We start from the raw sequence: 23195 nt of genomic DNA on the forward strand, positions 1-23195 counted from the left end.
TCACTGATTTGTGAATGCCCAGAATCTTGCGCTGACATCCTGTGTATATGTTGAGTGTTTGTAGTACATGTGCAGTAGTAGGAGTTTGTGTATGAGTGAGTCTGAGTACTGAAGCTATTCAGGAATTGGCATGGCACAAGATGGGGGATGGAGACAGCTTTCCCAGACAGTGAGAGTGTATTGCCTGCATTCCTGTTAGTGGAAACTGAATATCCAGACACTGAAATGGAGTCAGGGGTACCTTTAAAGATTCCTAGAAGACTTTTTCTAGCAAAGGACAGCTGATTAGTTCTTCCAGGGTGTTGCCATTTGGTTGATTGTAGGAGTGAGAGGTAGGATTGCAGTTTCCGTTGTGCAGGGTAAGGTTGTTTTGAGGTCAGGCCTGCCCTTTTTAGGTCTAAGGCTGGGCATGGCAGCGAAGCTGCCCCGCCTCTCCGAGAGATCTTGTAAATACAAGATTTCTAAAAGGGATTGTAAGCCCCGCCACTCCTTTCCATTGGGTAGCGTCAGCGTTTATGATAAACGCTGGCTTCCCAATGGAAAGGAGTGTTTTTGGGTGCCACCCTGTCCATTTTTCGGACAGCCCCTCCGGACACCGTGTCCTGCTTTGCGGCCAGCCGTCGTAAATACTTTTCTTATCAGCTTGTCTGATGAGGCTGTCCAGGGAAGGTTCAGGGAGAGTTCAGCAAGCTGAAGCTCAGATCACATGCCTCTGTTTATCAGGAGAGAGAACGGCACGCAGTCTCGCTTCCCTCCGAGCCGCTGCAGTGAGGTCACCGCTGCCCGTCCTCCTCCCCCGCCCACCCGAGCTCTGCTGCCTCCCGGGCAGACAGGGGGCAGACAGCAGAGAATTCCGAGCTACGAGCTTCTTCGAGTCTCGGCTCCACCCTCTGGTTGTTTGATCCTGTGCACGTCGTGTTCTCTCTCTGTGGCTTGTTTTTCTCGGAGTTTGGATGCGTTTGGTTCCCAATCCATTTCGTACAGTCAAGTCAGTAAGACAGTTCCCGGGCTTGGGAGCTGCATTCTGTGTGTATACTAGAGATTAATTCTGTTTTTCCTTCCCCTCCCCCCAGCTTCCAACCTCTCCCCGCCACCTACTCCCCTCTTTCAGCTACTGAAGTCACAGTGTCAAAACGAACTGGAAGCTGATGGTATCTGAAAAAGCCTTAGTTCCATTATCGGCGCAAGATGATCCCCACCCGCACCAAGGTAGAAAAAGGCATACATAATTAAATACACAACACAACTTTTTTGTTTGGAGAAAATATGGCTGCAGGTTTATTCCATACAACAGTATGCAAATTATGGTGGGTTATCTTACGGGCATCCAAGGACAAGTAGCCATACGTACCTATGCTACCCTGCCCGCCTGATGAGCCAAACACTGTGGAAACCAATCAGCGCTACCCTTATAGGGGTGATCCCCTTACTGGATCACGTGACACATTGGTCCCTTATTACTCACGCCCCTTTCAGGGCGGAGCGTAGCAAGGCAAGCCCCCGGTTGTTCAGGCCCACAACTGCCCAAAGGACTAACAGGGCGCCGATGTCATTGTTCCAGGACCCTCCCCTGAGGCTCCTGGGATTTGGCTCTGGCACCCTTATTGTGCTCTTGCAGAGGTATCCTTCTGTACCCAGACTGCTTCCAGATCGCCCTGTAAGTCCGCCTGCAACGACAAAGAAAGGATTACAACATCCTCAAACTTCCCTTGCCTGCCCTATGCCGGTTACGTGGTAGGGTGGGAGACGGCGTGTCGGGCACAAAGAGGCCCAACAATGGCGGGGGGAGGCCTAAATACCCCTCCCCATCCCCCGGCGCACCGGACAGGACGTGTCCACTGCGCGCCCTGTAAGGGGACTCCTCCTGGAGTCCCGCAGAAGCGAGTGGGGAGGCGCCTAAATGCCACTAAGGGGTGACCGTCCTCCGAGGTGGTCCCCTGCGGAGGCCGCTGGGAGCCGCAGAATTTGATGTGGAAAAATTGGCCTGCTGCACTCTAAATGTTTTAAACCAGCACAGTGCAAAACAGCTGACAATTAGGAAATTCTGCTCTATGGTTTAGGGAATTCGTACGCAACCTCATAATCCCTGCATAGAAGTCCTTTCATTTAGACAGTAATGAAAGTGAGGGTGGGGGCCGGGGGGGGGGAGGTTGCCTTGCAGTTTTAGACCACGTAAACACATTTTGAAACAGCTGTGTAATTACTGTGGCTTCGGTGTTCAACAGCCAATCCCAATTTGTAGGCTCGGAGCATCTGTGATTTGTCAACAGCCCCTTTGTACCCCCCACCTGAGAGCCACTGAGTACTCTACCCCCACCACCCTGAACCCTCCCCCACAGGAAGTGCTCTATGCCACATAGATTCCGGGGCAGGGCATGTCAGCATTGAAGGTGGGCACAGAGGGGGGTGTGAGGCACCCAGGCTGCGGCAAACTAGAAAACACGAGCGCAGTGTTCTCTTCATAAGGATGTACTGGGATGACAGAACATTTTCGGAGGCTGGGAGAAAATGAAATGCGCAAATCAACATTCTCCGCACACTCACAACAATATGGAGGCGGTGTGTTCCTCATCACTCATTGCTGCTTTTGTGCGCTTTAGGGAGGACGGGTATAGACAGAGTCTCTAAAGACATTGCTTGTAACCTGCCTATTTCACAGTGTTTACGTCTTTGCTGTGACATGCCATTAGGCTTCTCCAGGTGCAGCGTTCCAGGCATATAAAAGATCAAGTAAAGCAGGCTTTCTTCCATGGAATATAGCATTATAGCGTGACAGTACAGCCTTTTCTGTATTATTGGAAATAATTAGTTTTTATGTAGAATTTCACGGAGCACTTCTACGTGTCTAGGCTCTAGTAAATAAAGGTTTTATCTTTCTCCAATTTACCAACCTCTGAAGGATGGGAGATTGGTTTGGCCCTGACAAGGTTTGATCTTTAACTGTATGAATATTCCCATATACCACCAGGGAGATATTATGGATAGTGTGCAATGTTCCACTCTGGACGGTGAAGTGCTCTCAGCTGGGGGCGCCAGGCATAGACTGGGATTGGATTCCCTATGTCTTTGAATGCGATGTTCCCAATGCAAGCCCACACTTCCATTTGTCTTTCTCTCTCTGTTCCTATCTTTCTCTCTCTGTTCCTGCATTTTCTCTATCTATTCCCGTCTTTCTCTCTCTATTCCTGTATTTCTCTCTATTCCTGCCTTTCTCCTTCTGTTCCAGTCTTTCTCTCTCTCTGCTCCTGCATTTTTTTCTCTCTGTTCCTGTCTTTCTATTCCTGTCTTTCTCTCTCTATTCCTGTCTTTCTCTCTCTATTCCTGTCTTTCTCTCTCTATTCCTTTCTTTCTCTCTGTTCCTCTCTTTTTCTCTCTTCCTGTGTCTTTTCCGCGCTTTCTCTTTTTGCCAGCTGCCATATACCCCGGGGAGCTGTGGACAGATGCACCGGTCGTCTCTGTTTCTGTCCTGCCTTTCTCTCTCTGTTCCTGCCTTTCTCTCTCTGTTCCTGCCTTTCACTCTCTGTTCCTGTCTTTTTCTCTCTCTGTCCCTGTCTCTCTTCCTGTTCCTGTCTCTCTCTGTTCCTGTCTTGCCCTCTCTGTTCCTGGCCTGCTCTCTCTGTTCCTGTCCTGCCTTTCTCTCTCTGTTCCAGTGTTTCTCTCTCTGTTCCAGTGTTTCTCTCTCTGTTCCAGTCTTTCTCTCTCTGTTCAAGTCTTTCTCTCTCTATTCCTGTCTTTCTCTCTCTATTCCTGTCTTTCTCTCTCTATTCATGTATCTCTCTCTCTCTCTCTCTCTCTCTCTCTCTCTCTCTCTCTCTCTCTCTCTCTCTCTCTCTATTCCTGTCTTTCTAACTCTGTTCATGTCTTTCTCTCTGTTCCTGTCTCTTTTTCTCTCTTCTTATGTCTTTTCCGCACTTTCTCTTTTTGCCGGCTGCCATATAACCCGGGGAACTGTGGACAGATGCACTGGTCGTCGACCTTCAAAAACTGGCCTCCAGTGACCCAGACTCCACCCTGCCTGCCAGGAAATGCCTGCTGATAAAAAGGGCCAACCCGTCCTTGGCGATTATGCCTCATAAGTGCATTCAGATTTTTAGCTTGGAACTGGTCTCGGCCCACAATGTGAAAAGTGTTTTGGCCGCGAAAAATGACGTTTACTGAGGTTGTTTCAGTAGCAATCGCTAGTGATGCAGCTATGGGGAAAGTGGCACGATATGATCTATAAAATAAAAAGCTGAGCTTGCAAAAGAGAAGTTCGCAGTGCAGGAACAGGTGTGCAGGCCATGGTTTTGTAGGAGGGGCAGGAGAGGAGACGGGAAGAAGAAAATAGGGTGGAGGTTCAAACTAATCAGTTATTCCTCATTACTTTGCTTTGAATTTTGCAATTTGATATATTGACCGCCTTTCTATTTTGCAGATATTAGGCCCACGCTATTGACTCTTCATTCTACCACTCTTTACTTTTCAATGGTTGGAACATTTCAAGCAGCATCTTTGCGGCATGCGATTAACGCATCAGCAGATGCTCCCTCCCAGCGGGGTCCGAGTCACAGAGGGGACCTGACGAGACAGCCAAGGGCCAGGAAAGTGAGGCTCATGGAATGGAATGTGAGTGCTGCACCAACGAGACGAGAGCAGTGTGCGTGCCTGTGATTGCTGAAGAACACAGAGTAGAGCGCGCAGCTGAGCTCAACGGTTTTGAGACAGTGAGCATCACGGCACTGAGGCAGGAAAGCAAAGTTAGTATGTATCGGAGCGGGACGACATCGTGAAGTAGCCTCAAGGAAGAGAGAGAGCGGAGGACCCTTGTAACACTCTGACGTGACAGCAAAGAGAGGTGCCTGCTGCGTGTTACTGTGAAGAAGGGGGCACCTCCAGAGCAGGCTTAAGCTACGTACACTAGGTATGGGCAAAGGAAGTAGGGGGGGCTGCAGCACCTCAAAAATAAGGTTCAGGGTTCAGAAAATGCTGGAACAATAACAAGCATTTGCAATGCAATTGGTCTCGCATTTACGCAACTTTAATCTACTGACTTTCTAAATAACAATACCTTTTATTTATGTTTTGGTTTTTAAAACATAAATAAAAGGCATTGTCATTTACAACGCCAATAGCTCAAACTCTCACAAGGGCGAGACCTGTTGCATTGCAAATGCTTGTTCTATCCCTGATTACTGCTCAGGGAGGCCGAGGACAGCCAGTGGCAGAAATGTAATCATTCACTGTGCCTGTTTTGTGCGTGCTCCAGTTTGGAGACAGTCCCAGTTCTGCTCTTGCTGTGAGAAGCATCATTCTACAGAAAGGCTGTGACTAGAGAGCAGCCTGAGAAGGACACCTGAAAAGAGAACCACTTCAAACCGGTTATGAAGTTTGAGACAGTGTATTCACATCCACTGCCTAGAAACAGTGCATAAACGTGGGACTCAAAACAACCTCACTTTGTTCCAGATCCAAGTCTGAAAAGGGAGCGCCCCACAGAGTACTCAAAAACCATGTGACCAGGGCTGGGATTTTCCTGACAGCCAGTCTCCCAGAGGTGACATCTACATTTTATGCTGGAGGAGCTGACAGTCTGTCTACAAGCCTGTCTGCCTATTAAGAGAGGGAAGGGTTGCAGGAGGAGAGACTGTCCAGAAGCCCAATATGTCCCCAGCACTGATGGACACCCAGAGAAAGGGTTCTGACTGAGAGTAAATCCGGGTGTGACCCATTCTACTGATGCATTGTCCCAAGTCAAGTCAAAATCACTTTATTCAGTTATTTAAAACCAGAAAAGCATGTTAAAATATCTATCACTTAAAAGTCAAATATTGCACAAAATCAATCGTAGTAGAGTATAATCCCAGTTCAAAATACACATGATAAGAAATTCTCTAAAATTCAAGCAGTGGAATATAAAATGCATATTATAAAAACGAGAACCATTTCACATTAAACAAGCATTTGCATTGCAAAAGGTCTCGTAATTGCGAGAGTTTGAGCTATTGGCATTGTAAATGATAATGCCATTTGTTGTTTGAGCTATTGGCATTGTAAATGATAATGCCATATGTTGGTTTTCAAAAGAGATAAAAAAAGCATTGTCATTAACAATGCCAAAAGATTAAACCTTCGCAAATGCGAGACCTATTGCATTGCAAAGGGAAACCTATTCACTTACCTGCTAGACGCCGCCGCCACCGCCAGGCACTCAGAAGCACGCCGCCACCGCCAAGAGTCACTTTCCACCAGACTACACGCGCCGCCGCTCCGGGACCACAATTCCCGGCAGCCTACGTGGCGGCGCGCCTTGTGACACCGCGAGGGCGACAGGGAGGCGCACATAAGCGCACAGGAACCGGCGGAGCGGGGGAAACCTATTCACTTACCTGCTAGACGCCGCCGCCACCGCCAGGCACTCAGAAGCACGCCGCCACCGCCAAGAGTCACTTTCCACCAGACTACACGCGCCGCCGCTCCGGGACCACAATTCCCGGCAGCCTACGCGGCGGCGCGCCTTGTGACACCGCGAGGGCGACAGGGAGGCGCACATAAGCGCACAGGAACCCGCCTCGCGGGACGCGAGCGGGACACCCGGGGCTAAGCCCGGGCAAAGGTACGGCCCTCATCGGCAGGAGGAGGCAGGGGCAGGGCCTGAAACGCTGCAGGAATCATCACCGCAAGTAAAACTTTTGCTTTCTAAGACTTTTCTATTAACTATCAAATTCGTTTAAAAAGTGAGTTTGAGTGTACATTGCAAAGATGTCTACGAAATTGAAGGAAGCGCCACAAAACAATTATCTTGTCCAAACCGTGAAAAAAATAAACACGCAGAGGAGAAATTCTTTGGGGTTGAGCCAATCCCCAGACTTACGTTGTCTGTCCCCCACTGCATCTATTTTGATTGATGACACTATTTTGCAGGAAGCTCATCAGGAGGGCATAACTAGTGGCCCTATTCCCCAAGGATTAAGCGACACACCTGTCAACGTAGTCTCGGCCTCTGAGGTTTCCAACGTAGAGGCTGAGAGTGACATTGACATTGAGCCTGAGCAGGAGAAACAGACTCGAGTTTCTTCTGACGAGCAGACACCCAAAGGGCGTGCCACAAGGCCAAGACGATTATGTACTAAAAACCCACCCAAGCAGGGTGGTCCACGCCCGCGGTCAAGAAGGAAGAGGGCTATTACCCCAAAGTCAAAGCAAGTAAACACTGTGGAAGATAAACATGTTCATACTTTTGAGGACGCTTTTTTTGAAAGGATTGCTGACTTTCTTGAGTCAAAAATAAATGCCATTGTTAAACCTTTAACATCAAAAATTGACAAACTGCAAGCGGAGATTAAAAGATTGGGTGGACTCCACACTACGGTTGCAGGTGGGATAGAAAACATAACCACGTTAGTTACAAACTTGAGCAATAATACAGGGGGAAATGTGGTCAGAGAGGTTGTAAGCGATGGCGCAGGGAACCAGTCTCCTGATGAGATCTTACCGCCCCAACCATCAACATCATCGACCACTATCAGCGAGGGTCCTCTGTTAATTAACATTCCAACAGATAGTACCCCCTCTGTTAGCTTCCCCCCAGTAATTGCTCACTCAACGGACCCCCTACAATTTTTGGTCGAGGCCACACCAGTGGTCCTAGTGCTAGCGAATGTCCCTCCTTTGGAAGGGGGAACAGTGGAAAGCCCTACCTCTCTCACAAGTAAGGCTCTGCACTGGTTAACCAGTAACATGCGGTTAGCTCCAGGGGGAAAGTACCATTTGGCAAGCGTAATTAAGTCAGCAACTAGGGTCCCCTGGCTGGGAAACCGGCCGAAAAAGTTTAAAGGGGACTGTGTGGCAGTGAGCCTCTCAAATCAAGACGTCCTACCTAATATACTTGCTAACCTATTCCCTCCTCAACGCAGACAGGGTACTGTTGTCCCCCTAACCCTAAAGTTCTTTTACGGTGAACAGCAGAATGTCACCCATCCAAGGACCCCTGCACCAGGGTGGGATAGAGTTTGGGACTCAAATCTTAGATGGGGGCAGGACATAAGGCATAATGCAGTAGCCCTTCATCCCCTCTTACCACAACACAATTCTTTTGTAGACCCCCTTCAATTGTTTAATCGCTATGCCCCATTATCCTTCATGGATCAAAACGATTGACTCGCCCCTAGAAAAGATACCAACGGCGAGGGTCCTTCGCTTGTTCTTGGATCATTAGATCCAAAACTTACAGGCATTAGGGTCTGCAGAATTATGAGTTGGAATGTCGCTGGCATCAGAGCCAAATTCAACGATAAGAACTGGTTGGAGATAATTAGATCTAATGACATTCTTGCTTTCCAAGAAACTTGGGAAACGTCTGACAGACTTGTTCTGGACGGCTTTTCCCATTTCTTTGTACCGGCAGTACCTAGTAATTCAGGAAGGGCAAAGGGGGCTTGGCTATATACATTTCCCTAGATATTCAAGGAAAGCCAAGACAGATTAAAACTAATTCAATAAATATCTTAGCGGTTGAACTAACTACACCAAACTCACAGCCTATATTATTTGTTAATTTTTATAATTCCCCCGTCAGTCAAATCTTGAATGAGCATTTGGTAACTTTAGAGGAATTCCTGTCTACCCACAGTGAGAATAGTGTTCATGGGTTTGAGGTGATCCTTTTGGGTGACTACAACATCCACCCATGTAATATGGATTGCCGTGTGGAACATGAGGATTTTTCCCCCTACTCCTCTACTCCGCATTTTGAACACTCACCACGTGGAGAGGCTTTGGAATCGCTCCTAGCAATTTTTAATCTTTATGAATCACATAGTAGCCATACAGGCTCGAGGTTACCAACATACGTGGGTAACAACACAGGCACAATTGTGGATTATATTTTTTTATCGTCCAGTATTTTGTCTGAAGTGCTCAATTACAAGGTAGAAACTTCAGCTTTTAGTGATCACAACCCTGTAATTTTAGAGATTTTATCACAGGGAGTTTTGGGAAAGAGAGTGATTGAAGCTTTATGTGTGTCAGACTTAGTCCTGAGAGACCAGAACCGCAGACTGAAATGGGACCAAGTAACCCCAATTACCTTTCTGCAGGATACCCTGGCCAAAGTTGAGGGGGAGGTCGCAATCTGCTTGGATACTAATAACTCTGTTACTACCATGATAGAGGCTTTCAATGTTATTTGCCGTCAGGTCAATTTAGACCTGACCGTAGAGAAAAATCCTTATACACATAGGGGCCCCAAATGGTTTGATTCAAATTGTTCCAAGGCTCACTCAATCCTCCTGAAAGCTTTAAAAAATAAACCAAGAGACAAAGAACTGATAGCATAACTGTATTGTTTCCTCAGTGATGCTATCAGGACGAGGAAATCCGAGATTAAAAAGGACGCCTGGAATGACTTATTGTCGCCTGATATACAGAGAGATAGTGCTAGATTTTGGGCGATAATAAACCATCCATATTTTGTGGGACTAGAGAAGCAGAGAGCAGACTGCACCATACCTGATGAACAGTGGGTCACACATTTCAGTAACATTTATAGCCGCCCTGATATCACTCCAGGATCTCGAACGCAATTCACACAAGTAGAAACTATCATCTCTCCTTTTAGTATAGAGGAGGTGAAAAAAGCGATAAAGGACACACTCTCTAAAAAGGCACCGGGCCCCGACGGGGTTCCCGCTGATTTCTTTAAGAGTGCCCCTGAATTAAGCGCCAAAATTCTCACAAATATTTTTAACGCTACAAGGGATTTTACTTTTCCTACTAGCTGGGCTAAGTCCACCATAATACCGATTTATAAAAAAGGACAGAGAACAGACCCGGCCTGTTACAGGCCAATCTCCCTCATTGATTCCAGTGTTAAGATCCTGGGGAGAGTCCTTTTAGGAAGACTGACTCAGCTTTTAGAAGGGAAGGGTGCTCTATCAAATGCACAATATGGTTTTAGAGCCAAAAGAGGAACTTTAGATCAGTGTCTAAATTTAGAACTGATCATAAATAAATATGTAATTGCCAAGGGAGGCTCTTTGTACATGGCCTTCATGGACCTCTCCTCAGCTTTTGACCTGGTTAACAGGGCTAAGCTGTGGGGGGTCCTTTTGACCATGGGCATAGATGCTCCTTTGGTTGGGTATCTGGCCGAGTTACATAGAGATCTTAAGACCTCGGTCAGAGTGACCAGGGAAGGAAGATGTACTTGCCACTTTAAGTCAGAGAGGGGGGTCAGGCAAGGGTGTACCCTTGCCCCCCTTCTCTTTACTCTTTATATAAACGATCTTGAGGCAGTCCTGGCAGCTTCCCACACCGACATCCCGCGTGCAGGTGAGACAAAGATACCTGTCCTCCTGTACGCGGATGATGCTGTCCTCTTGGCACGCTCTGGAGTGGCACTAAACAAACTCCTTTTATCCTTTGGGGATTTCATGTCCTCGTTGGACATGAAAACTAATGCAGAAAAATCTCACGTAATGATCGCAGGAGCCGCAGGCAGGAAAAGAAAGTCGAAAACATTTTTTTGCGCTGGGGAAGAGGTTAGGAGAGTTCCATCTTTTCCTTATTTAGGAGTGACCTTTGATGAAAAGGGCACGTGGGGCCCCCAGCACTCCGTTAAAAGCAACGCTGTGGCTAGAGCGGCTGCTGGGTTGCTTGGTTTTGCCAAAAAACTCGGAGCCCGCCCCATGGAAAGCATTATACAGGTCTATAAAGCTAAATGTTTGTTGGTTGCCCAATACGGCTCTGTTATTTGGGGGTACACTAATCATGAAAAAATCCAGAAAGTAGAAAATAAATTTCTGAGAACCCTGCTTTCTGTCCCTCAATCGACCTCCACCTATATAACACACACAGAGCTTGGACTGGGCTATATTACCGACACTTTAAAATTAGCCCAAGTTACTGGATGGTTGAAAATTTGGCTCAACCAGGAGCTTACATTAAATCATATTATCTTAAAAGATTGTTTAGCCCTGGATAGAGCTCATAATATCCCGTGGCTAAAATACGTCCAGACGCAGTTAACTTTAGCTGGCCGACCTGAACTTTTTTCTTCTCCACATTTGATAAATCAGGAAGATATAAAAACAGTTAAAAATATCCTGACAAATTTCTATGTTTTGGAGAGGGAAGCTATAGAGTTAAATAAATCTACGGTTAGGAAACATTGCACGTTAACATCTGTCCAAGGTATGGAACCATATCTTTCTTTGGTAACTAAACCATACCATCGTTTCCTTTTAACGAGATTTCGTCTGGACCTGATTCCCTTTATTTTGGGTAATTTTAAAACCTGGATTAGACCTGATAACGCCGAACCATGTGATTGTGATCACTTTTCTACCCAGGATACGACTAATTTTATCTTGTTCTGCGGCCATTTTACTGAGATTAGAAAAAAATACTTGCTCCCTATATTGTGCAATCTGGGTTTTACGCAGGTAAAACCAGCTATGATGTTCCTGCAACTCCTTCCCAATTTAAAAGTAGCATTTCATGTTGCTAGTTTTTTGGTTGCAGGCGCACGCATAAATAAGTATCGTTCTAGAACCAGGCACCTTGCTCCAGATTAATGATTACTCTTTTATATCTCATTGATTTTAATACTTTTAATATTTATGCATAATTTATTCTGTACATTATGGGTTTAGGGTTTTTTAACAAAATATTGACCTGTATTATTATGTGTTTTGATTATGTGTCCTGATGAAATGTTGTCATGTATTTATGCTCGTTCTTTTATGATTTTTAATAATCGAATAAAGATAATTGACTGACTGGCATTGCAAATGCTTGTTTCTAGTTCTGTCCGATTAGCTGGTTAGTTCGTTTTTCATTTCCAAACACCACAATACTTTAGCTTTCACGGTAAAACACGGCCTCGAGACTTCATCCGATTGAACACGGACATCTCCAGTCAGCAAAATAGTCATTTTGTTGACTATTGATATTTTTGTGTGTCACAAATACATCACATGTGGAACTTGTCTTTTCATTACAGTCCCGGCTTATTTATTGGCCTCCTAATACTACTATATTAACAAAACGACCGACCAATCAGTGTTATGTGGCGATCAGTACAGTAGTTACTACCATATCTCTGACGTGTACTTCAAAGCGACTACTTAACTTCTGCTTTAGTCAGAATAAGGTTTGTTTTTTCGATATTTTCCACAAGGTGTTGGTTTACAAAGGCACATTAGACCTAACTCTGATCACAATATTCATGCGTTTAATAATGGTACCTTTTGATTTCCTAATCATTTCTAGTCTTCTGGGACAGGCACACAATCAAGTATTTTTTTCTGACTACCGAATAAGAAATTGTTAAAGTTCTTGGTGAAACCTACATCCTCATTTACGGATACTCCCTAATTAAGTTTGTTGCAGGGGCAATACTTTATACTTGCAGGAATGTCTTTCTTTTTTTTTGCGACCGTCTCGTGGATTACTTTGTCTTTTTAATAATACTCCCATTTATGCAGGCCCCTTTTTCGCAACGGTCTGGGGCACACAATGGGTATAAATTCACAACAGGTTTCTGTCATCACTCTTCTACTTCGTGTATGGCCAATAAGATACTGCAATTTGTAGGAACACAATTTGTTGACGAATTATGTGGCTCAATCATATTTTGTTCTTTGTTTGGAGTGGCATATAAATGTTCATTTTCACTTTGGACATATACTAAACCACAAACACCAACAATATGCATATTGGGATAGACGATTGTATAAGTATTCTTCCGAACACTGATTCGTCTGAACACAGCAGCCTTGAATAAGTCGTAAAAAAAAGACGAACACGCAAGTCAGCTGCGGAACAACTGTTAATAACGCAACCCATTAACTGTCAACCAAGGAGGGTAGGTGTCCCAGGGGAGGGAGAGGCTGGGTGAGGTTGTGGGGCGGGATGGGCCAGGTGAGGGAGAGGCTGCAGGAGGAGGGAGTGGGAGGGAGTGACCGAGGAGGCTGACTAAGGATGTGGGAGGAAAGCACAATCTTCGCCTGAACTGGGAAACAGCCGGGGCCTGCCGAAGCCCAGAGACACACAGCGCAGCAGGCTGGCACACACACCACACCTTGCACACTGACTCGTGCTTACACACACACTGACACTCACACACAACTTGCGCACACGCTGACACTCTCCCACACACACACACACACACACACACACCCCCCATAACTTTTGCGTCCAACACATGCAAACGAAAGGAGAAATCGGTGGCAAAAGGCGGATAGATTCAAGTGACGATCAATATAGTAATACTGCTGAAATTCAGAGTCACGCCGTTCTTCAATAAATGGACTACTTCCAAAAGCCTGCCAATGAGAAGAGCCCATCATGCTTTCCAAATGAAGATGACCAGTTTGTGGGATACCCCTTTACTTAATAACATTTTCGTCCCAAACATGTGAAAATAAGAGGGGGGTTGTTCACCACTGGGACCCTGGAGAAACCCGCGGGGGCATAGGCAGGCGTCAAAGACAGGCTGCTCTGATTGCCACCTAAGGCACTGTTGTGTGATCTCATGGGCCACCCTGGGGACTTTAAGTTTGAAACAGCCGGAAGCCCCCAAGCATAGAGTGACCCAGGATAACCCATGGGGTCCGAGCAGCCACGACAAACCAAGAACCAAGCAAAGTGACACCTGTGCCCCAGCGACCATCTGTGTACCTAAATATGCCTGCTGTGTACCTCACATTTTGTCTTTGTACTTTCCAGAATGTTTTAAATAAGTTGAGCTTTTTGATTCTACAATCTCATGTAATTTCCACAGGTTACCCCTTCATGCCCCCGTATTGGGGACTTGGATTCCATCTTTGTCGCTACGGCTACCCCTCTAGCAACGTCACCAGAGAAGTGGTGGAGAAAATGAGAGCGGCCCAGATGCCCCAGGTTGGTGGTTTCTTTAAGTTCTTTGGAGGAGGAGACTCTGGATGTAAGAGGCCAGGAGATGTGAGTGCAGAAAGACCACTATCTAACCCTCACTTAGTCATCGTTGACTTGTATCAATAGAAGGGAATGGCAACTTGATCTCCTTGGGGAGATGATGTAGCCTTAAGGCTAGAGCGGTCGACCTCGAAGCTGGGGAACTGGGTTCGAGTCCCAGCAACAACGCTCAACATCCTGTGATTCTGGGCAAATCACTTAATCTCCCTGTGCCTAACAAAAAATTAATGTATCCGCATGTAACGAAACTGGTGCTCATGTAAAGTGCTCTGATACCCGATGTTTTGGGTCTAGTTCCGCTGTATAAAACTCAAAAAAATAAAAATAAAAGTCTGAAATTGTCACTGCATTTTGTATACTCAGGAACAGACAAGGTTTGGCTCTTTCACATATGTGGGTTCTCAGCCTGGCCTTTCAAGCCTGAAGCCCGCCGTGTCTGGGCCACCTTTTAAACAATGTACTTTTGCTTTTCTAATGAGACAAGCACCATCCTACACATGACTGGGTGTTTCTGCCCTCTCCATCGCTAGTTATGCCACCTAAATGGTGCTTCAGGAGAACAATACACCTTTGTGCATTTTCGATTCTTTGCATGAAAAAGTCATTTTTGGTGAGGTTGTGAATATCCCAACCTCGGTTTTAAATGTCTCAACTTTAATCTACTTTTTACCCCAGGATGTACAATGGAACGATCTGGATTATATGGATGCCAGAAAGGATTTCACCTACAACAAGCAGAACTACAGCGATTACCCACTCATGGTGCAGGAGTTCCACCAGAAAGGGATGAAGTACGTCATGATCACGGTAAGACAACGGCATAGACATCTGTTGAGGTTTGGGCTCAGTGAGCGATCCTTGTGCCAAAGAGTTGAGGTGAAGAATCTGCTGATTAAGCTTCTCATGCTGTGTGCTGATGAGCAGTAAGGAGTTGTGAAAGCATGAAATAGCTTCCCTGCAGAAGTGGCAGAAGCAACAAAAAGGCAAAGACAAAGACAAATTGCGATTCTCCTATTAACATGACCAGAGAATCTGGATTTCATTAAAGACACGGAGGCTAACATTATGCATTAATCCTTTAATGCCAACTCACAACAGCCGCTTACATCACAAAGGAATAACAAAGAACTAGATGACATCACACCATCAATATAAGCCATGAGCAGGAGTAGAGCTGCCTCTTTTAAATGCGAACGAACGATGAGAAGTCCAATCAAACTGCAACTTGGTACGAGGAAGGTGAAGAGGTTGAAAACCATGGAAGGAAGTGAAGTAAAAACCGTAGAGATCCATTAACTCGAATTATCTGAAAGAAAATGAAGAACATCAAAATATGAACAGTTGACAAACTGGAAGAAATCAGAAAGTTAGCAATAACATTGGATGTAAGCAAACTTTGAATTTGAAAATTGAATACACATCAAACATTTTAAATATTATTAATATCTAATTGAACAAAATATCCAAAATATCCTCCATCCAAGGGAGGGAAGGGGGGGATAATGTTAGCCTCCGTGTCTTTAATGAAATCCAGATTCTCTGGTCATGTTAATAGGAGAATCGCAATTTCATTACAAGACAAGGAGGCTACATTATGCATGTTGGTAGCCCTGAATAACAGCATCAGAAACATGTTCAATAGGTTTGCAGTAATGATGCGCAAAGGTAGAAGCATTAGACCAGTCTGCACATTTAAGGATAACATCCAACTTACCACCAGACCAAAAAGATTTGCTGGACATAGCACTTCTTAGAGAGTGAGCTTGAAATTTAGAAAGGTCAGTACCAGCAAGGTTCATGGCCAATTTAACCCATCTAGCAATAGAGCAGGATGAAATGAGTTTAAATGGTTTGACATAAGAAACAAGAAGTTGATTTGCAAGAGGTGGACGAAGGTCTTTCATTCTTGAGTCATATTCTTTCATGCAATCAACTACACAAAGTTTTTTGCAGAAATCAAAACGAGGATAAAAAATGAAATCAGACATAGTCTTAGTTCTTTTATGGATTTCAAATTTAACACCAAACATGTCATAACATCTATAAGAGATATCTAAAGCTTTAACGTTGTATACCCTGTGACAAGAAATTAGGCATAAGAGAGAGGCAAGTTTAATTGAAAGACATTTTCTGTTAAGAAGGGAGTTATCAGGCCAAGAGCAAAAAAGGTCAAGTAAAAGTTTAACATCCCAAACAGATTGATACTTGGGCCTAGGAGGCCTTTTAAGCCTGATACTTTTAAGAACTCTACAAATGATAACGTTCTTACCTACCGTCTTACCGTTGACGAGAGAGTGTCCTGCGGAAATTGCAGATCTAAAACAGTTAATAGATCTGTAAGAAAGACCACTGTCGAAAAGTTCCACCAGGAAATTCATTATATTGACGATAGGAGCTTCCACGGGATCCAAATCCCTTTCTAAGCACCAACTAGACCACTTTTTCCAGATGTTATTATATCTGTAGTGTGTTCCAGGTGCCCACGATTCTCCAAGGAGAGTGAGAGCCGAAGACGAAAGTCCAGACAATTGGTTAGATTGCCTGACACTTTCCAGGCAAGAAGGTTCAGGTTCCCTGAGAGAACCAGGTGGTGATCTTCTCTGTTTGCGTTTAGAAGGAGCCCTTGAGCAGCTGGAATCAGGAAGGGAACATCGCAAGAAAGTTCCAGAGCTGTGGGGAACCCTGCTTGAGCTGGCCAAAAGGGGGTTATCAGGACCAGGGAGCATTGTTCCTGTCTCACTTTCTGCAGAACCCTTTGGATCATTGCAAAGGGGGGAAAGGCGTAGGGGTGGAGAGGAGCCCAAGGTTGGAGGAAAGTGTTCACAGCTAGAGCACCCGGGTCTGGCATCCAGCTGAAATACTGAGGAAGTTGGAAGGTCAGACGGCTTGCGAAAAGGTCCACATCGAAGGGTCCCCAGAAGTGAACCAGGGAATTGAAAACGCAGGTATCGAGTTTCCAATCGCTGAAGTCTAGAAGGAATCTCGAGTTCCAATCCGCTGAGAGATTGGATTTTCCTGGGAGGTATTCTGCGTCAGAGAAATCTTGCGTTCCAAACAGAACATCCAGAGTTTTTTGGCCAGGTCTGATAGGTCGGCAGATCTCGTACCACCGAGACGGTTGATATATGAGACTGCAGAGACGTTATCCATTTTCAGGAGAACGGATCTGCCTTGGAGAGAGTGCCTGAAACTCATCAAAGCATAGAGTCCGGCCGTCAATTCTAGGAAATTTATATGGTGAGATGATTCTGAGGGGGTCCAGACACCACCGGTGTCCTGGTCTAGGAGACGTGCTCCCCAACCGTGAAGGCTGGCGTCTGACTCTAAGACAAAGTCCGGAGTTGAACCGAAGATAGCTCTTCCATTCCAAGCATCCAAATTGTCCAGCCACCAAGATAGTTCTAATCTGGCTTGTTCGTTCAGAAAAACGTGGTCTCCGTACCAAGGTCCGGATCTGAGAGCTTTGGCTTTCACTCTCTGAAGAGCACGGTAGTTCAGCGGACCAGGGAAAATAGCTTGGATCGAGGAAGAAAGGAGACCGAGAAGTCTGGCTAATTCTCGGAGAGAGAGAGACTGCTGTCTCAAAGCAAATCTGATCTCCTTGCGGATTTTGGCAATTTTCTTTTTGGGGAGAAGGAGGAGACAGTTTGAGGTGTCCACAGTGAAACCTAGGAACTCCAGGGCTTTGCAGGGTGAAAGAATGGATTTTTCCCTGTTTATAATGAATCCGAGATCCTCAATGAGGTTCATGGAGGTTTGCAGATCTTGTAATATCTGTGCATGAGATTGGGACATGATAAGGATGTTGTCTAAGTAAATAATGAGACGAATACCTCTGGCTCTCAGGATGGATACAATCGTTCTCATGACTTTGGTGAAACACCAAGGGGCGGATGAAAGAGAGAAAGGAAGGGCCTGAAACTGAAAAAGGCGATTGTCCCAAATAAATTGGAGAAAGGGTTGATGTTCTATAGCCATGGGTATGGTGAAATAGGCATCTTTTAAGTCCAATTTGACCAACCAATCTCCTTGAAGGAGAAGGTCTCTGATCAGATGGATGCCCTCCATCTTGAAATGTCGATAAACGAGGTATTTGTTTACCTCCCGAAGGTTTATTACCGGACGCCAACCCTTGTCCGTCTTCTCGACTAAGAAGAGGGTGCTTACAAAGTTTTTTTGAGACCAAGGTACCTCGATTATAGCGCCCTTCTTTAACATAGAAGAAACCTCTTCTTTGACAATTTCCAGGTGTTCTAAAGGAAGAACCAGGGGATTTGGAGTGACAGATTGATATGGGATCTCTATGAAATCTATTTTGAACCTTGGACTGTCTCTAGAACCCAGGGGTCCTGTGTCACGGACTCCCAAACGTGAAAGAAATGTTTGAGCCTGCCCCCGACCTTGGGAGGGGAAGAAGAAAGAGAAGCACTTACTTTGAGTAGTGTTGTTGGAAGCACCACAGGGGGAAAGCCTCTTCCGCGTGAACCTCTTCCTCTTGGCGGGTAGTATTGTCTGTTGTTGGAGGGGTAGAAGCCTCTACCAGTAGAGCCTCTTCCTCTTCCTGATGAGAAGGGCCGAAAATTTCCACGGCCGAAAGAGCGGCCCCTTCTTCCGGCCTGGCCAAAAAGGTTTGTAGGGAAAACTAGTTTCATGTTATCTTGAGCTCTGTCCAAGGCGGTAAAGGTTGCGACATATTTACCGAGCGTTTTAATCATGTCTTCTCCAAAGAGGACGCCTTTTTGCTTAGAAGAAGGCTTTTTTTCTGCAAGATCGCCGAGTTTGGGGTTTATTTTATTAAGGATAGTCCTCCTTCTCTCGATGTTAAGCGAGGAGTTTGCGTTACCAAGGAGCACTATTGCTCTTTGGCTCCATCCCCTGATTAGATTGGTATCAAGGGGAAAGTTAGAAATGTGGGATTCCTCAGCTAGGTCGAGGATTCTAGTAAGGGGGCCTAAAAGGTCAAGAAGGCGATCCTGACATGCTTTAAGAGCCCTTTCAAGGCCCTTCCTGGGATCCTTACCTAATTTAAATAAGAACTTTATAGGGTCAGGGTCTAGGTTAGGAGTTTGGCATACCTTATCTTCTATGTATGGTCTAGGACACTCAGACCTCATAGTGTTGCGAGATTGTATCTCGAGAGAGTTCCTCAGCCATTTTGTCACAAACTTCGCGACGTGGTCATGTGGATACCACCTTGAGCTGTTAGGGTGGGATATATTGGTTGGGGAGAACATTTCTCCACCTAGAGGGTCAAGGATCGCGTCCTTTGAAGAGGGTGAGGAATCTGCCTCTGAAAAGGTGTTAAGATCCAAGTCGTCTAAGTCTCCCTCATCGAGGTCGAGGACGAATTGATCGTCTGGGTCATTGAAGAACTTGTCTTCATCAGAGCTAGGATCAACACGAGCACTGTCAATACATGTGCCGCTTGGGGCACCCGCCAAATTTGTGCCGCTAGGGACACCCAACCTGAGTGTGCCGCGAGGGGCAACCTTACCTTTTGAGGCGCTAGGGCCTCCCAAACCTTGTGAGGTGCTTGGACCTCCTATGTCATGCGAGGTATCGCGACCTCCATCAGTGCTTAGGCAGTGTTTGGATTTTTTCTGGGGCTTAGAGTATTCGGGATCACGAGGAGTGTCATCGAGTAAAAGGGATCTTTTATTGGACATGACCTCCCTCAAGGTATCCAACATACAGGTCCTCATTTCCCTTTGTAAGAAGGATTTAAATGCATCGCTATTGTGATTAGGCGAGCTAGCCACTGCATCGTCTGATTCTAAGTCAGACATAGCAGGTAAGTAGGGGAGTTAAACTAAGGAGTTTAGATATAGAGAGGGAAGGTTAATAAGAATGTGTTCCTATTAAATGCTTTAACAGATAAAATCCCTTATAATAATGCAATAATAAAGAGAGCCCTTTTTTTTTTTGTATTTAGTATTATAATAAAAAGAGCCCCCTTTTTTTTTTTTTAGTATTAGGCTAAAGTGAGGATTAAATGTTCTTTTTCGGCTTTTGTTTTAAAAATTAGTGTATTTTCGCTAAAAGGGGGGCCTTTAAAGGTCAAAAGGAGTGCAGGAACAGCTGATCGACGATTTCAAGCGCTCGGTAAGAGCCTCAGAAGGCAACCGGTGCGCTCGAGCCAGCTGATGTATCGGCGGGGAGGAATGGACCTTAGGAGGCATGTCGTGTAGCGTCGCGGATGCCAAGGTCCATTCCTCAGCCCAAGACGACGAGCCGGCTCTGAGGATATTCGACGAGCCGTAATGAAACGGAATGAGGTTTTAGATGAAAGGAGGTAATTTTAGAAGCGAGCGAATGCGGAAAAGGTTAAAAAATAAAGGAGAGTCGGGAAGGGTATTCAAACTCCTAATGTAAGGAGGAGAGGGGTAAGAACGCGGGGTAAATGCGACAACCATAGATTGGAAGTTGTTAGGGTGAATGAGGGTAGAGAAATGGGAGCATTTCAAATACACAGTTTTAAATATTGCTAAAAATATGAAACAAATTCGTAAAAGGCATTTCAAATGTATGCATTCAAGAGCATATAAGCAATACAGATGAAGGAATATAAAGAAAAATAATGACAATCATGATATCATCAACAAAGTAAGAGAGAGAGAACTTATCTGTTGTGAGCCGCATTTAAAAGAGGCAGCTTGTAATGAAGGGACGCAGGCAGGAATAGTTGATAGCTTTATTGAGATAAGCTAAACAATACAGGTGAGTGCCAGGAGGTAGCTCAGTCCCAGGATCCACTCCAGTATAACTGCCACCCTTCAACCCCATCAGTCCACATTCCAACCCTGACCTCATACATTCTGTAGAGCACATCACGAGCTCTTAAAGGTACAAGAGAATATAACAACATAACACATCCCCCCCTTAATCAAAAGAAGCAAGAAAAGAAAATGAAAAGAAAATAAATAAAACAAAAAAAACAAAGAAATGAACTGATAAACCACAGTACATTAAGTAACATAGTCCTTAAACCATGAAGGTAAAACACAAGTTCTTTTCCCATGCTCCCTTCCCACAGTGGCGGAACCACCCCTACCACTGTTAGCGTCAGACTCAGAAATCACATCACTATCAGAAATAACATCGCTACCAGCAACCCCTCCCCCCTTCTCACTAACGGACAAACTGACAACAGAAGAGTCTACTAAGACACCCTTACTGTTGCTTCCCACATCCGCAAGTTGGGATTGCAAACAACTATTTTCGAAGTGATCTTCAACCCAATCATAACCATTCCGTTCACAACTCACCTCAGCACCCTCCATATTGCTTTGTTCAGGATTAATAGCAATACTTTTCATGTTCCACACTCTCCCATCACTTAGTCTTACAGCATTTCTCAACACTTCCTTAACCTGTTTTGGTGGATCAAAACAACTCTCCCCCTTCGGTACCTTCCCAGGCTTCCTCACACGCACCCAGTCTCCTTCAGCAATATGTATGTCTTTCGTACCATGATGAGCATCATAATACTTCTTGTTCTTAGCGTGGAGCAGCTCCAGGTCCTTCTTAACTTTAGAAGGAGACCACATAGACACTTTCCCTTCCACCAACCACCCAGGGTTAACCTTGCTTCTAGGCAACCTTCCTCTCATCATGACAAATGGGGAGAGACCAACACCAGTCTGTGACGTAGTTCTATAAGACCACACAGCTTTCTGCACCTGAACTTTCCAATCCAATCCCTTGTTAACAGCAGCCTGAATCACCCCCTTGATCACTCTATTAAATCTCTCGACAGTGCCGTTACCACTAGGATTGTACAAAGCAGAAGTTTTATGCTTAACACCACATTTCCGAAAATACTCCTCAGCCATATGTGACAGAAACTGAACACCATTGTCAGTGAGAATACAACTTGGCAGACCTTCCATGATAAAAATCTTATCTAAAAATTTCAAAACAGAAACGGTGTCCGCCTTATTAACAAACCTCACAATAGGCCACTTAGTAAATAAGTCTATAGCAACCAAACCAAATTCACTCATGGCACCCAAAGGTCCAATAATGTCAACAGCGATGGTATCCCAAGGAAGACCAGGAATCAATCCCTCACTCATGCTTGGTTTCAGAGTTCTGAGAGTCTTGTCAGCGGAACAACAAACTTTACAATTCCTTACAAATTTCTCTGTATCCTTATCAACCCCTGGCCACCAAAACATATTTTTAACAATCACTTTGTTCCTACTAATTCCAAAATGCCCTTCATGGCATAACTCCAAAATCTTTTGTCTCAACGAAACAGGGGGAATGACCCTATCGCCCCTAAAAAGTACATTCTTTTCGAGAGATAATTCCATTCTTACCTCCCAAAAGGCTTTTAATCCATCTTCTCTGAAACATTTCTTAGGCCACCCCTTACAGATATATTCTAGAACCTTCTTGAGTTCCACATCCTTCTCCTGCTACACTAACCACTCCTCATTGCTAATGGCAGGAGCTCCTGAATCATGCACTAGAGCCACATTAAAAGCGCCCCAAGGGTCATCTGCACACTCTTCAAGTGGAGAAGGCAACCTAGACAAACAATCTGCAACTAGATTGTCCCTGCCTGGTAAGTAAATCATCTTGTATATGTACTCCCTCATGCGCATGGATAACCTGGCCATTCTTGCTGAAGCTCCAGAAATCCCCTCAGATGACAACATTTTCACCAATGGTCGGTGATCCGTGCGAACGACCACAGGTTTGCCCCAAACAAAAGCTCTGAAGTGCTCCAACGCCCATGCACACGCTAACGCCTCCCTCTCAATGATAGGGTACCTTACCTCAGCAGGTGACAGTGCTCTGGAAGCAAATCAAATTATCTTTTCTTTCCCTTGTCCATCCACTTGTGCTAACACAGCCCCCAGACCCTTATCACTGGCATCAGTTGTCAACAAACATTCAGCATTAGGGTCAAAACTAGCTAAGGCATTGACATGTTGTAGATCATCTTTGATCCTAACAAATTCGTCTTGGCAATATTTTGTCCAGTCAAACTTTACATTATTTTTCAGTAAATTCCTTATGATAAATGTCTTAGATGCAAAATTACTCACAACTTTCGCACAATACTCCGCCATCCCAAGGAATGCCCTCACCTCTTCTTTAGTACAAGGTGCTCCCGAATTCACGATATTCTCAATCAATTCTGGCTTGGTCCTAACCCCTTCCTCACTAATGATGTGACCTAAATAAGATACGTTCCTCTGACTAAATTTACATTTTGACAACTCAACTGTAAGCCCAGCTTTCTCCAACAC

At 45.1% G+C, this 23195-nt stretch overlaps 1 protein-coding gene across 1 annotated transcript in view; it reads left to right on the forward strand.

The window, feature by feature from the left end:
• Positions 1–23195, forward strand: part of GAA (alpha glucosidase) — a 469553-nt gene that overhangs the window by 89725 nt on the left and 356633 nt on the right. Inside the window, exons 7-8 of the mRNA XM_078654064.1 lie at positions 13763–13881; positions 14611–14742. Of these exons, the coding sequence (XP_078510190.1) occupies positions 13763–13881; positions 14611–14742 (251 nt within the window). The remainder of the gene's footprint in view (positions 1–13762; positions 13882–14610; positions 14743–23195) is intronic.

Source organism: Lissotriton helveticus, chromosome 7 (assembly GCF_964261635.1).
Source record: "Lissotriton helveticus chromosome 7, aLisHel1.1, whole genome shotgun sequence".
Taxonomy (NCBI): domain Eukaryota; kingdom Metazoa; phylum Chordata; class Amphibia; order Caudata; family Salamandridae; genus Lissotriton; species Lissotriton helveticus.